The sequence below is a fragment of the Cyanistes caeruleus genome, chromosome 6 (genome assembly GCF_971803275.1).
Source record: "Cyanistes caeruleus chromosome 6, bCyaCae1.hap1.1, whole genome shotgun sequence".
NCBI classification, from domain to species: Eukaryota; Metazoa; Chordata; class Aves; order Passeriformes; family Paridae; genus Cyanistes; species Cyanistes caeruleus.
In genome coordinates this window covers 48,877,716-48,893,104 of record NC_141706.1, presented here as the reverse complement: position 1 = coordinate 48,893,104, position 15,389 = coordinate 48,877,716, and the positions used below count along the sequence as shown (strand labels likewise).

Here is a 15,389-nt window from a genome sequence, read left to right as displayed (position 1 = left end):
AGAGATGCTTGGTAAGCCATGGTTCAGGGTGAAATTACATAGTTTGTTCCTAGCTCTGTTGTGCGGGCAGATAAATGGAAAGGCCATATAAATGGAAGGGTTTTTTGTAAGTTTCAGATGGGTTGAATCTTGTTTGTTCTATAGCAGATTGCTTCAAGGTTTTAACTTACTTCAGCAGACTGAAGATAAGCAGAGGGGTTTTTGTGGTTGTTTGTGCATATACCATGGTTCTATTTAACTGGATTATTTTCTTCTTTAGAAGAAGCTAGCATAGTAGGAGAAAATGAAACCTATCCTCGAGCTTTGCTTCACTGGAATAGAGCAGCTTCTCAAGGTATGTCTGTACCTCACAATTCCAATAAATTTATTTTTATGTTGATCCTTTGCATAACAAAGGGCATGGGGACCTGTGGCCCAGCCAGGTTAGGAGGCACAGCAAGAGTTAAGGACCCCAGACTTAAGTATGGACAGACTGTGAGGGTATAAAAGCCCAGGGATTCCTTTGTTTGGGATTCCGCCTCGGAAATACAAGCTCAGGCTATTTTTTGTGTTATTGTGCCATTATTAAATTGTTTAAAAGATTTAGGCATCTGAGACCCTCTCTTGGAGGGTCAAATCAGTAAGGAAAGCTTGTCTGACTGTGAGAGTGACACAAGTCGGGAGTCAAGTGCCCATCAGCCCTTGCAGCCACCCACTGTGAAGGGGGAAGGTGCTTCAGTCCTGCGTAACAGTCTGTAGTGGTGGGAGTGTGATGGCCAGAGTGCCTCCAAAATGGTCAGACAGGAAGCTTTCCTTAACATTTAGTAGAGCCATTAATCTCTGATTTCATGTGTTTTGCTATGAAACATGTGAAGAGGAAAAGTTTACCTCCTACTGTTCAATGGAAGTTGTATTCCCAGGTAGGGTAGTTGCCATTTTTTGTTCCGTTGTTATCTATTGTAGTGTCATTGCAATATCCTTGCAGGTCTGAGCCTTTCTGTGATTCTGAAGACTAAAAAGACTAAAATACAAATGTATTGTGTGTTTCTTTTTGTTTCTTTCTTTTTACAGTTCATATGGAATTGTAGAGCAGTGTTAAACCACATTAGCAATGTGTGCACTGTCTTTTCTAAAAATACATCTGCTTGAAAAAATTGATCCAAAATCCTTAAGAGTAATTTGTTCCTTTTCATCATTTATAAGAAATGCAATTTCCTATTCAAAGTAGGCAGAGTCCAGTGATCAAGAATGCAGCCTTGATGTCCAAACAACACAAATTTAAGCTCTGGTGCTTGTAATCCTACCCTAACATAAGCAAAAAGTGAACTTAATAATGAAGTATCTTGAGGTATCAGACTTCCAAATGGATGTATCTACACTAATATCTATCTACTAATTTTTTACTTTAGAGTAAGAGTTCTATGCAATTCAGACTTGCAAGGCTTTCAATTGAAAATTAAGAAATTGAGATGATAACATGGATGATGAGATACTATTTTTCAAGCTTCCAGTGTCACTGCTTTTAAAGAAAAGTTGAATCCTTTAAAGGCCATATAGCAAGTGAATTTTTTTTCTATAATGTCAGATATTAAGCTGATACCATTTCATAGAAGTGTTGGTAGGATTACTAGGAAAAGGTCTTAACTGCAAATCGAAATCGGTTGTGTTTTGGTTAGCTTAACCAAATGTAAAAAATAAAAGCTGTTTATGTAAGGGGTGGTGAAAGATTAAAAGTTTGTACAAGCTGTGAAAAGTAATACTAACGCTCCTAGTACCTCTTCATAGGAAGCCAAAAGGGTTTCTTTGCCTAGCTATTTTATCCTTTTTTTGTTTGTTTGTTTATTGATTTTTAGGATATACTGTTGCAAGAATTAAACTTGGAGATTACCACTTTTATGGGTTTGGTACTGATGTTGATTACGAAACTGCATTTATTCATTATCGACTGGCATCAGAGCAGCAGCATAGTGCTCAAGCAATGTTTAATCTGGGCTACATGCATGAGAAGGGATTGGGCATCAAGCAGGTGAGTAAGCTGTAGACTGAGAGTCTGCATTGTTAGGGTACATTTGCTAATAATCAATTAAGTCCATATACTACTGAGCTTTGGGTACTATATAACCACTTAATTGGAATTAGCATGTTTCCCAATACCTTCACCAATGGGCAATGGATAACTATATTGTCTTCACACTTCACTATGTGAAGTAATGATGCATAGACAGGGAAGAAACATTAGCCCAAAATTGTGAATATTGGCAAAAAGGGTGACATATGATTCAGTAATGCTTTCAAGACATTGAAGTGTAGTGATATGAATGCAAATCAGATCCAGGCTCATGGTATTTTAGTGTAGGATTATTCTTGTCCTCTGAAACACTGGTTAAATTGTTTCCTGTAAAATGACATGTTGAAAACAAGGTAACAAAGCATAACCACAACCAAATCAACTGTGGTTTTTCAAGTTAGGCAAGCTACATCATGTAAAGAAGACAGTATATCTGGTTCTTCTAGGAAGCCTGTGGTGTGTTGCTGTCCATGAGTTAATTCTTATGGAATCCAGAAAAACAGATTTCTGTATGTGTCAAAATAGTGCAACTGGCAATTGCATACTAATTTTGAGCAGCCTACCTTAGTGTAATGTATGAATTTAATAACTTGACCTGAAACTGTAAGAAATTGTTTCATTTACTCTTATTTTCGGTGAGCTTCAACTTTTCTTTGTCTACATATGCACTTTTTCATTATTCTGTTTGTCTATTAAAATACCAGTTTTTGCTTCTTGACGAGTATGAGAACAGTGCAGAGTAGATCATAGGTCAGTGTTGTTACTTGGCAGCATCAGGCAATCAACATCTGAAAAATGCTTAATTACCTAGATGCAGAAGTGACAACACAGGACACAAACCATTTTTTCTAAAGCTTTTTTTCAAATGTTACTTTAGGATGGTTTTCCCTTTGTAACTGAGCCCTCAAAAGTAGTTGACTTCTGAAAGCAAGTGTGCGGCTAAAAGCAACATATATGAAGCAAATATATGAAGTTGGAGGTTTTCTTCAAAAAAAATTCTTTCAGGCCTGGACCTTTTTTATTTTGCTTCTGTTTTGAATACAGTGTAGATCAAATAATGAAAGGTTTGAAAAAGTTATTATATCATGTTCAGCATGATGAGAAAAATTATTCCTAATGCTATTATTTGCTTGGAGTATACTCCAGTCTTAAGCAGAGATGGTTACACATAGGGAGACAAAATGAGTGCACAAAGACTCATGATGAGCATATGTAGTCTTGCTTTATGCAGAGGAGTAATATTTTCTCTCATTCAGATCCACCATGGAATGAAATGTGGAATTGCAAGCGAAACAGAGATAGAGAATATGGGAAATGAGCACTGAGAATGTCTAAGCAAGGAAACTGCATGTATAAAACCAGTCTTAGTAATTCTGAATATGTAATGTCTGCTTTCTGTGTTCTAAAACTTTACAACCGTAAGATGAGAAGATGGAGATTTAGGATGAATTAGATAAGGCTACAGACTGGGCCAAGATGTTCTAAAAAAGGCTAAGACTGAGTTTTGCATGAAGCAGAATATTTGGCTTTCACGGAATGGAAATTGCTTAATTTTGAGCACCTCTGTAAATGACTGACAGTTGAAGTCATATTTCCTGGTGTAGTAGGATGTCTACCACTGAAGTCTGTTCTTCCACTAGGGCCCTCTGGATGGGATATATAAACTGTAGTAGTACTGTAGTATGTAACAAAATTGGGGGGTTAGTGTTTGAAGAAAGGGACATGTACTTTAAATCTTTGCTCACCTAGATCCATATCATGGAAATTGCAAACACTTCAGAGCCAGGGAGAGTGTTCCAATAAGGGGGATTGCACAACTTCAGTTCATTTCACTGTTTGTTGTGGATAAATGTGGTATTTCTTCATATTGGCATTTTTTTTTTCCCCCACCAAACAGCTTTTGCCGTATTCTCACTTTAATTATTGAATAAATAGTCTTTCTTACATACAGAATTTTGTGCTACGCTTCCTGTACCAAGATGGTTTTCATACTCAGACCAATGCCAAATACTAATCCCTTTCACAAATCTAACACATGTACACTTAGACACTTTTCATAGGTTTAATGCTGTCAGTCCCTGAGGATACATGTCAGAATGAAGATTTCCATAAACTGCTCAAAATGAAGAATGAGTTAATTTTATTACAGTATCATCTTCAAAATTTGGTGTGGTATTTCAGTGCTATTTGTGTGTTATAGCCCAGACTCCTATGCTTTGCACTTTTCTGTCAAGTAAGAGTAAAGTATATATAAGCAGAATGAAGTGCTTGCTAATTAGAAATGAAAATACGTCATTATTTAGGATCTCCTTTTAAACCAACACTAGCACAGTGCAGAGGAGGTAAGGAAACACTTTTAAATAGTAACACAAAAGATAAACTTTCTAGCCTCAATAAGTACTAAGAGTTGTTCTAGTAAATTAAAATACTTAAATGTGGGCTACTATGTCTCATTCATTTGTCAACTTTCATACTGTTATTTCCATAAGTGTTACAGAACTAAGCTTTGCTGTATCAATGAAAAAACCTTATGGTATTTAACCATCAGGAAATTATCAGATGAGCATGTGGCATGAAGTCCTGGAGATTTCTCTTATTTTAAGTGTCCAATTTGGAACATTTTCAGAGGCAAGTCTTAGATGAGCCTGTTTTTCACATCGTTGGGTAAACATAGCCAGTTTATATCCAAATATCCTAACATTGCACAGTATGTATCTGAAGCAGAGCTGAAAAAAACACTGAACAAACAACAAAACTTAAACTATTTAGTACATGTACACTCAGTTCTTACAGTCACCACCTTGTTTCAACTGCCACCAAAGAAACCACTAATTTAAGCTCTTCCTTAAATTGCTCTTCGTGCTCATACTTTTGCCAGGCTGCTCTCACTAATGCCAGTTATGTGCATATTGGACAAGTAGTAAAATCTGATTTGTTTATATGTGCAGAAATGATTAGAAGCTGCACTATGCAGCAGGCATACTTTAGTGTAATTGAGAGGAAATGCTGCTGCATATTCCTCTGAAACTTGGGTTTTCTTAGTCTTTTATGTTGCTTGTGTTGGAGATGCTGGAGTACTAGAGTTGCTGAAATACATGCCTTGGTTTACATTGAATAGGTTGAATATGTTATTGCTAACCTGTTTGTGAACTTCAAGTCTAGCATCAGTTAAAATAGCTTCATCCTCAAATTGAAGCTTCCATTTACTTGTTTATTCAAAGGTGAACATATCTCAGGAAAAGAAAACAAACTATGGTTTATTTTTGCAAGTTCTTCAAAACTGAGCTTTGCATTTTCTTAACTTCAGGATATTCATCTTGCAAAACGATTCTATGACATGGCAGCTGAAGCAAGCCCAGATGCCCAGGTTCCAGTCTTCCTAGCACTTTGCAAGCTTGGAGTGATTTATTCCTTGCAGTACATACGAGAAATCAATGTAAGTAATGCAGAATTAAAAGAAAACAGCAAACGTGTTTTCCATTTTTAAAAGAAGCTCAGTTTGTAATCCTACTTGAGTAGAAGTATTGCTTGAGCTTTGTGCAAACTTAGGATAGATTTGTGTTCTACTGTTGCATATTAAGAAAGTCACTGAAGCTTTCATTCCTGTTTCCTATTTGTGCAACTCTGAAACTGAAATGTGCACAGGCAGTGCTCTTCTGTGTTGTTCTTCCCTTGAAGAGAATTTCTCAGAACTGTTTGACTGTTCTAATCCCTGACCATCTGCTATCAAAATGAAGCAGATTTAACTGATATAATTGCTCAGGGGGAAAAAAACTTTAATTCCCATGCTATTTTATATTCAGCTGTAACAACCCCATTAGAGTTGTGTTTGATATCTTTGGGGGGAAAAATGTATTTGTATTAGATAGTTTAGGTTCCTACTGGGTGATGGCTGTGGAAAAAAAATTGTCTGGAATTAAAGTGAAGTCTTTCCAATATTTCTCAGTGTTCTGACATCTTACTGCCTTTTTGGATTAGTTAATAAATTAAAATGGTATGGAAGTTATTACCACTTATCAGCAGTTTCAGGCAGTTCAGCAAAGTCTGACAAATTATAGTAGCCTTGAGGCTGAGGATAGTCAAAACACTCTAAGTCAGTTGGGCAAATACCCACGTAGCACTCACAAAAGGTAGTATACAGAACAGAGCTTTTCTTAGATAAAAGTCTGCTGCTCAGATTTAAATTGGCAGTGACTGTGTAGTATCATCAGATACAGTAGTGAAGCATAAAAGTGTGTGTTGGCTAATCCTTATGCAAATGTAGTCTTACAAAAAGACACTTCAATCAAAACTAAAAGTAAGTCATTTTAATTTCCCTGCCCATTACCTGCACAAATCTCAGCGTTGTACTGCACACGTGTCCTGAGGCTTGATGTTCTGTCATTCATGGGAAAGCCACAAAACTCCATAGTGAGAACTTTCATCTCTAAAATAGAAAATAGAGTACTTCATTCTATATAGCATGGCTCTTAGTATTAATGGTATTTTAGTTCCTGGAAACTAAGAATGTCACTGATGTGATGCTATTTTTTCAGAGAGGAAGAGACACTAAATTTTAAAACTGGTACTTGTACATGAAAATGGTTACAAGTCAAATTTAAAATCAAAGTAATTTACCATTTGTATTCTTTCACATGATGTGGACTTTTTCTTTCTTAGATAAGAGAGGTATTCTCACATATTGATATGGACCAGCTGCTGGGGCCTGAGTGGGATCTCTACCTTATGACTATCATCGCCTTGCTCCTGGGAACAATTATAGCTTACAGACAAAGGCAACACCAAGCAATTCCCAGACCAGCAGGACTGCGGCCAGCTGTGCCTCAACAAGAACCGCCCCCAGAGCATCAACCACCACAATAGCAACAAGAGCCTCAGTGAAAGAACTGGATTTTTCCAAAAGGAACAATTTTCATTGTGAATTAGGACTTTGGATCAACAGTCCCTCCCCAAAAGAGGCACAAAGAAGTTTAAAAAAAATGTTTGAAAGCTGCTTAGAATGATGCCTTTTTTTCAGGGATAAGAAAATTATTTTGAAACTGATTTGAATGTTATTTCAGTGCCAATGGAATAACACTATGGCTTTTTTCATGGAAACACAAGAGTGCTACTACAAAAATGTTGCCTGCTGTATCTAGTTCCTCTTTATTCAGAGTCCTTTTCATCTCCCAGAGAGACAGAAGGCGAGCAGTGGAAGGTTTTTGCCTGCTTGATAGCAGTTGCCCTTTTTAAAAGTAATAATAATAAATTTATGGCAAATTTAAGTCCAAGAAGCTGAACTATATTCAAATTCTGAAAAGATTAGAGCTGTTAGGAACTTAAATTCTGACCTGCATCCCAAGTATTTCTATAGTCCTTATTTCATTTTTTTTATGATTTCTTACACTTCTTACACTTTTATGCTGTCTTGGATGGTTTAACACAGATTATTGATAAACCCTCTAAAACTAAGCCAGCAAACATGGCATTCTTCATTTGGGTGTTTTCCTCCATTCCCCTTACACAGTTCTCAGCAGTCAGTATGTAACCTGTGAGGTGGAGTGGAACAGATTAGGTAAAGCTTGTCAGTTGAAAACTGTCGACACAGTGCCCAGATCTCACATAGTTCTAAAATTTTTCAGGAGCCTATGTAGTTTGCAAGCCTTCATGACATGAAACCATATTGGTAGTGTTCCTAAATTTTAATTTGTCTTTACTAAGAGGCTGAGTCTAGATTTCAGAAAGCACCAGTATTACTGCGCACACTGAAGAAAGAGCCAGAAATCTCAGTGAGTTAGCTGAATTGCTTTTAGAGTTGGAAGTTCTGTGTTTAATTTTCAACAATCCTGTTAGTGATTTGTACTGCAAGAAAGAAATGTCTGTATCTCATGCATGCATCTGCTTAATGCATATACAAAAAAGAGCCACAAAAATGCATACTTTCTACAAAAGGGCATGGGCTTATGCCAGTGATGCTACTCCAAAGCTACAGGGGTGCTCTGGCTGTTGCCAACCTCTCTTACACCTGGCATAGAGGAAAGTCACAGTAATGTCTCTGCCTGTGCCATCTCGAGGACCCCTTCTAAAAAGAAAATCCAAAGAGAAAGAAGACTAGTGGCTTCTTGATGCCACCAGGTCAGTGTAAAGGCCTTTTAATGAGTATGAAGAATGTGACCTGTGGACTGATGATTTAAGACTGCAAGAGGAATCTTCACTTAGAGTGATGATTTTCATTGAACTATAATTTCCGGGGGTGGGGGTGGGAAGCAGTGGGGGAATAGTTTAGAAGCACGAAATGCAGAAGTGTCTGTTCTTATTTACCAATGGTAATTAAATATTGGTTTCTGTACTAGCATTAAACCCTCTGAATATGCTGTTATAAAGCTGAATGAATACAAATGAGGAGGCTTTAGCTGCTTTCTGACAAAAGCTGTTGTGTTTAAAGGGTTAAGGGCTTCTTTTCATGCAAATGTTTTTCTGGTGTATTGGCAACCATGTATCAATACACTTAATTTAGAATTGAGATTTTTTGTATGGTTTCATACTTGGTACATTTGCGAGGAGATCATTTTACAATAGATCTCTAGTTTGGGATAGGAGATACGTAATCCATCCTTCTGTAAATGGAAATGTCATGGATAACTAGTATTAAAGGTACTAGTATTATAGGTAGTTCTCACTACTTCATAATGTTTATGTTGGTCATATGAAGACAAATCTTTTAGTGTGGAGGCTTGCAGCATGTTGTAGAGGAATGTCTTGTTCAGTCCATTAGCAGATGAAACAGTATTGAACTTAAATGTAGTGTCTTATATGTACAGCATTCCCCGGCTGCATTTCTAAGATAGCTGTGACTTCTGAACACTCCCTCTGAAATACTTTGCCACTGTCACTTAATAACTCTTTTTTAGCTTGGCATGAGTAAATTAAAGATTATATGGAAAATGTTCTTCAGTTAAATACCATTGGTTCATTGGTATTGGTCTTGTAGGCAATTTAACAACTTTGTTACTGCATTATTAAAATGTTTTGGTTGTTGATCTATTAGAACTAAATTCTAAAAGCTCTATTCTACTTGCATGAGAATATCTCATCACTGCTGCTATGTGACAGTCTTATAGATGACTTTCAATGAATCTGATGCATTTTTACATCCAAGAAATCAGCAGAAGAAAACAATTGAAGATCAGCAAGTTACTGCATTTAAAAAAAATGCTTTTTGAAGGAGCAATAAGAAAGTCTTTCTCCTGCTTTTTTCCCTTCCACCAAATTACTACCACTGATTTTCAGATGACATTCATTTGAATGTGGTGGTAGAAGAAAAAAGGTACTTACCATAAATAATGGCAAGTTAACTCAGGGATTAAAGAAATGATTAAGTTTTCTAAGTCAGTTATCTACACCATGACTTCAGTTTTTGTGACAATCCCTTACTACTCTGTTCTGAAACTTGCATTTTGAGAAAAGTATATATAACCCTTACTAGCAATATGTTCCTTGTTGTACTCAGTTAATCAAACATCTTTTTGCTAAAGAAGCTGAGTTGCTCAGTTTACTATAGTGAAGTACTTTTCCCTTTTAAGTAGCACACAGGTTATCTTATAGCTTATATGCAGGAGTATTTTAGAAGGGAAACTTGATTTAAGAGAAGCCTTCCTGGGTGTGTTCAGCATGGTTTGAATGGAAAAGTTGTACTCTTTGTGTGTAATAACATAGGCTAGAGCCTGTCTGTTTGACCTTCATAGACACATGTTCTTTTTCCCTGCACAGAAAATGGAGCTACAGAGCAGTGTTATTTGTGGGATTTTTATATCTAGGAAAGCTGTGGGAAAATATAGAGAAATACATTATTCTGCATCTCAGATTATTAATCAAAGACATTAGCTGTTCTTGCTAGTTCAAGGAAACACTGAACTGTTGAGAAAATAGGATTTTAGTTCATCACTGGTGAAACTTGTCCCAGAGCTGTTAAAATAATTTGCTTGTTTTACATTGTCCATGATGGGACAGTGTAACAACAGATAAGGCCTTTGATACAAACATCCCCGTGAGGCTTTTGCGAGATAGTTTTACTCACTTTTTAGTCATCTTCCATAAGTCAGCTACTCTTATTAAAAAAAAAAAAGAAACAAAAACTATCAAATGTTTTAGTTTGGGGGAGAACATTAGGTTATGGCTTGTGAAAGGACTTTTTAAGACTATGCATTATCTAATTTCCACCTATTATATGCTAGTTTTGGCCTATAAAAGGGGATTACACTCACCTTTGCAAGTTGCTTTCCTTTTAGATAGGCAACAATGAACTGAAATTCTATTTTTGTTTCAGAGAATATTAAACTGAAAAGATTTAGTTTGATTTGAACTACTGCAAATGCATATGGCAAATAGGGACTATTGGGGGCAACCCTTTGTTTTTATCAGCTACAGTTCTTTAAGGGGTCTTGTAGGAGTTTTGTAAATTTATTTTGTATTTAAAATCAGTATAAAGGCTGGTCAAATGTAATATAATTGTGTAAACAAATTCTGTTAATAGAAAGATGTACAGATTCATTTTGTACTGTATCTTTAATCTTGTGAAATAAAGATACCACCTGTGTGGTTACCCTCAGTGTTCACAGTGGTTATGATAACAGAAGATGTGAATTGCTAGTCATGTGCACTGGTACGTGCCACTGTTCAATGCATCCCTTCCTGTAAAGATTCTCATACTTTCACTTCCATTCCTTAGGAAGGGCAAAGAAAGGGGGAATGGATCATTATGCATTTTGTCTTCAGTTATGCTATAAACTTTCCCTCTGTGTGTGTGTATGTGTGTGACAGTGTATACAGATAGTATTTGTACCATGCCTGGTAGAGACAGCACTGCTGAGTGATTCAAGAGTAGTGACCAGTAACTTCAGAATTACTACTGCATTTTCAATACTGATACAGGGATAATTCACTCAGTTGGAACAGCTACTGGGGGAGAGACCACTCCAGGCTGATAAATTTGTTTGCTTTTCGTGCTGGTTTTGACCATTCATCCCTTCAGGCTCCACCTCTTGAGATCAAGTCCTCCCTCGTTAAATTTGTTAAGTTGATGGGCTTTCCAGTGTGCTTGTTCATTGGGGAGAATGAAAGGAAGAGCAGTGTGGGAGCAGTAATGGCTAGGGAAGGCATCAAGTGATTCTGAGCATCAGCCCAAGTTACATTGCTTTCTGAAGTATTTGGAGGCTTTCCATGTTGTGTCCTTCTGCCAAAAGTAGTTGTTGCAGGTAAAAACAGAACTGCAGGTATTAAAACCAGCTTGAGTTGGACTAACAAAGCTCAAGCTTAGTGAAGTCATCCCTCACCTTCCAAAAAAGTCCATTGTTTGAGATGTGACTGCTGACATATTCAGTTGAGGTATGGTCAATATAGTAATAATAATAATTTATAATAATATTTTATAATAATAATAATTTATAGTAATAATAATAATTTGTAGCTTATAGTCAATGTGGAGCTGTGTTTTGTGGAGGGACTTGAGTACCAGGTAAATATATGATGTGTGGGGGAGCAACAGATTTCTGTTGTTTGTTTGCTTTAAAAAGCTCCAGGATAATGTTCGTTGTAGACTAGTATATTTTGTTTGGTATATTTCTGTCATCTCTGTATTTTAGTCTTGAGACTGAAACCAATTAAAATATTATTAGAGAGTGTAGTTTCTAAACCTACAAAGACCTGTTTGATTAGAATGTATTATTTGGTATAATGACAAAATGTTCTTCCTCTTCTCTAAACTACCGTGGTCTTAATGGATATTCTGAATCATGACTTTAATTCCTTTTTTTTATAAAGAATAATTGAGAAAAAAAATCACTTTAGCCTACTTATTGTCAAAAATCTTAAGTCAAGTGTTATCAGCTTCTTCTAAAGCCAAGAATGAGGGAGGGCAGTGTACCATCTATCCAGATAATGAAAACTATAACATATAGTCTTAAGCTTTATTTTCAGAAAGAAAAGTAAGTGGAGATGGAGTACCATTGTAGTTGCACTTCAGGTAGTAAGAGAGATAGATGTCATTTAGCTTCCACAGAGATGGGTTGCTCACATTTTTATTTCTTCGATATCCAATTTTTTGAGCTTTCCATATAACATGGGTTCGAATTCCAGATTTTTGAAAATAACTTTGAAGAGGATCCATTTTTTGCAGTGTAGCTCTTCAGTTCTGCTGTCAATCATTTTCTGTATTTCCTTATTTTTTTATACACTTGTTTTTGTTCATTCTTCCTCTTAAACACAGGCTGTTCTGTAAAATTAGTGTTCCAGTTCCCATCTGCTATGAATGTGGCTCCATTTCTGTACAAGATTCATAACTTTTTTTATTGCTTCTAATTAACTGCCTTTGCTGGGGTGGTGGAATCTTGTATGTGGGGTGTGTGTTTGTAGCCACAAGGGGGTGTTGGACAATAATGGCAGCTTGGGCTTGTTAAATACTTGAGGTCTCAAAGATTGGGGAGTAACTTCCACACTTGGCGTCACTGTCATATCTTGGGAGAATGTGTGTCTGAGTGTGTGTAATTAAATTCCATACTCTTATTTCTCTCATGTTAGTGGAGCTAATGTTCAAAATTAAAAATCACTGTAGTTTCTGGTAAGAACAGGTAAATAATTACCTTCCCATGATTATTGCAACTTTTTTAGTATGTAAATTACTCTAAAATGTGCTAGACTGTCCTCCAACACTGTTTGGAATATTATGTACACAGTTTCCAGGAGAGTGGCCTCTTTTGCAAAGTTAAATCCATATTTTCTTAGAGTACAAAATCTTTCCCACAAAAATAAGTGAAAATGTTTAGTATCAGATGGTGAAGAAATTTTTTTAAATCATTTTTCACTGAGATCATCTGGTCCAGTATTTGAGCTATCCAAATAGCTTGAAAACTGTAATTAAAAAGTATTTTGTGCTATTTCTGTCCAATCTTATTTTAATGTTTGTTAGGCTCCAGACTTTGCTATATACTGAAATTCTATTAATTAATGGCATTTTAGATGCTTCTAAATAATTTATTATTATTATTACTACTATTTGGAAAGTTTCCCAGATCTAGTCAACAGCAATTTTAAAGAAAAAGCTAATTTGCATTGTTAGTATTAAAAAGGGATATGTGATAAAAGTCAAACACACTTCATAGACTTCAAAGTTATTATTATAGCTGGTGTTAAAATTACTGAAAAATATGTGGAATGTTCCAGCTTAAGGGTTAAACTTTGCATGATAAAAAAAGATACTTCTTAAACAATCATCCAGCTTTGAATTCAAATCAATCATACATGTTGGTGACAATCTTACATGATGGTGAGTTTTCTAAAGTGATTTTGTTACGTTCATTACTGGGGCTGTGAGATCAGAATGACTTAATTCTTTTCAGGTTGCATTTAGTTTTCATCACTGAACAGTCCATTAGGAAGAATAGCCACACCAAAATCTATATACATTTTCTTGTGGAATCCAGTGTTATGTTAATGTTCAGCTGTAATTGGATAACTACAAGATTTCATATTTTTTACCAATTCTGTGTTTGACTTGGTTGTTGAAATCTGGGAAACATTGCACAGAAGGGAGGTGACTCTAGTAAGAGAATTCAGACCCAGTGAGATAAATGTGATCTCACTGCATGCAGCTGTGTTGGCTTTTCCTGCCTCTTTGCTAAACTAACAGCCTGAGTTCCCTAACAGGAGTCTGATTTTTTTGGAAGGCAAAGGTGCAAGTAGGTAGGAACTTCTCAAAACAGAGCAAGAAAGGGATTTTTTCGTTGATGTAATCTCTCAACTAACAAACTGAACATTGTATATTAACTATTCACCTACTCTATTTTGCATATTCAGTGAATAGCTCCATACAGTCACAAAAAATACTTGATGTTTTTTGCACATGTAATTGCAAAAAATTGGCCTAATTTTTGGTTGCGTTTACAAGTCCCAAAGAGTTTACTCTTCACTACATTCGTTGTTCTTAGTTCAGTTCCAGAAGATAGAATGATACAAAATACTTGTAAATGTTTCTAGTGATACTAGTTCTGCATCATAAAACACAGCTCTCATGTTTAGAGTAAACAGTTTGCAAATAATCCTTTGGCTGAAAACTGAAAAAACTCTATGGTAAATCCTGAAAATTCATAGAAAAGTAAGCTAAAAATAAATCCTCTTTAAGATTTCAGATCTAGTGTCTCATCCCATTTGGCACTGTGAAAGGTGCTAGAACAAACGATATTCTCTGTAATTTTAAAGTACTGTTCCTTATTTAAGCACAGCAAATAAAATATTAATTTCTGCTGTCTCCTTGGGACTTCTAAATGCCAAATCAAAAGACTCTTGCAGTTACAGAAAAGGAAGCTTTGAAATTACCTAAAATGAGTATGTTTGATAAGCCTTTAGCTCTCTCTGTGCTTATATTAAGCATTTGATGCTTCCAAATTTCTCCACTAGCCATTACACTCCTGACATTGCTTTCCTACAAGCTCTTCAGTTGCTCAGATTGCAGGCAGAGCAAGCTCTGCAGATACTGGTAATTTGGTTTGCTGTTAGGTGGCAAAACAAGGGTGTCTGGTCATTGAGAAATGTCCTTCTGTGGGGAAGATACCGACTGTGAAGGGGAAGTGAAGGTGATGGAATTTCCGTGCTGGAAATGGTGCAATTGTCCAAGCAATATTCACTTTAAGCTTGCCATTACTGAGTTGTGTAGTTAAACAAATCTCCCCTGAAATCTGTGATCTTCCATGCTGGGCTGTGGCAGCTGAAGCAAAGACCACTCGGGTTATGAACATGGTTCAAGGTAAGGGAGCTAAGCAAACAGTATTTTGGCACTACACATTTATTTTCTCTTGCTGCTCTGTGGTTAATACCAGTTCACTGGCTGAGAAGGAGCACTCCTGTGAGACTGCTTTGGGATACATATGAAGAAATGCGTGAAGTACAGACTGTGGAAGCAGGTCCAGATAGGTAAAGAAAATCTCAAAGTGCTTCCATACACTTCTGAGTTGACCCTCTCTTGGCACACCACTAAGGTTAAGTCATACTGCCTCATTTAATATGATGAAATATATTGAATTCTGTTAACTGACAAGTTTAATTAAATTTGCAGTAAAGCTTGCATGCAAATCATTGTTTTGTACTGGAATAAAATAGCATCATTTTCCAGGATATAATGAATTATTAATATCTTTATAATGAAATATTAATATTAAAAACCTAGTTAGCTGTCAAGTTGAAAGAACAAAAAGTCAGGTGATGTGTGTATTCAAAATAAATTAGAATTGGGATCATTCTAGCCTTTAGTTACTCAGTACATGTGTTTATATGATTTCACATGCTCTAACCCCGTAGAGTCGTGTCATAAATA

General features: G+C 36.1%; 1 protein-coding gene and 1 long non-coding RNA gene across 5 annotated transcripts in view; one reads left to right on the top strand and one right to left on the bottom strand.

Annotated features, from left to right (window-relative positions):
* SEL1L (SEL1L adaptor subunit of SYVN1 ubiquitin ligase) overlaps window positions 1–10,628 on the top strand; it is a 34,951-nt gene extending 24,323 nt beyond the window's left edge. For all 3 annotated transcript variants that reach the window (XM_086893522.1, XM_086893521.1, XM_086893523.1), the window contains exons 18-21: window positions 260–334; window positions 1,833–2,005; window positions 5,355–5,483; window positions 6,707–10,628. In XM_086893522.1, coding sequence (XP_086749648.1) covers window positions 260–334; window positions 1,833–2,005; window positions 5,355–5,483; window positions 6,707–6,910 — 581 coding nt within the window. In that variant the 3' untranslated portion in view covers window positions 6,911–10,628. The remainder of the gene's footprint in view (window positions 1–259; window positions 335–1,832; window positions 2,006–5,354; window positions 5,484–6,706) is intronic.
* LOC111929924 (uncharacterized) overlaps window positions 1–15,389 on the bottom strand; it is a 39,040-nt gene that overhangs the window by 20,947 nt on the left and 2,704 nt on the right. For both annotated transcript variants that reach the window (XR_015288199.1, XR_015288200.1), the window contains exon 2: window positions 6,375–6,473. This is a non-coding gene — a long non-coding RNA (uncharacterized LOC111929924). The remainder of the gene's footprint in view (window positions 1–6,374; window positions 6,474–15,389) is intronic.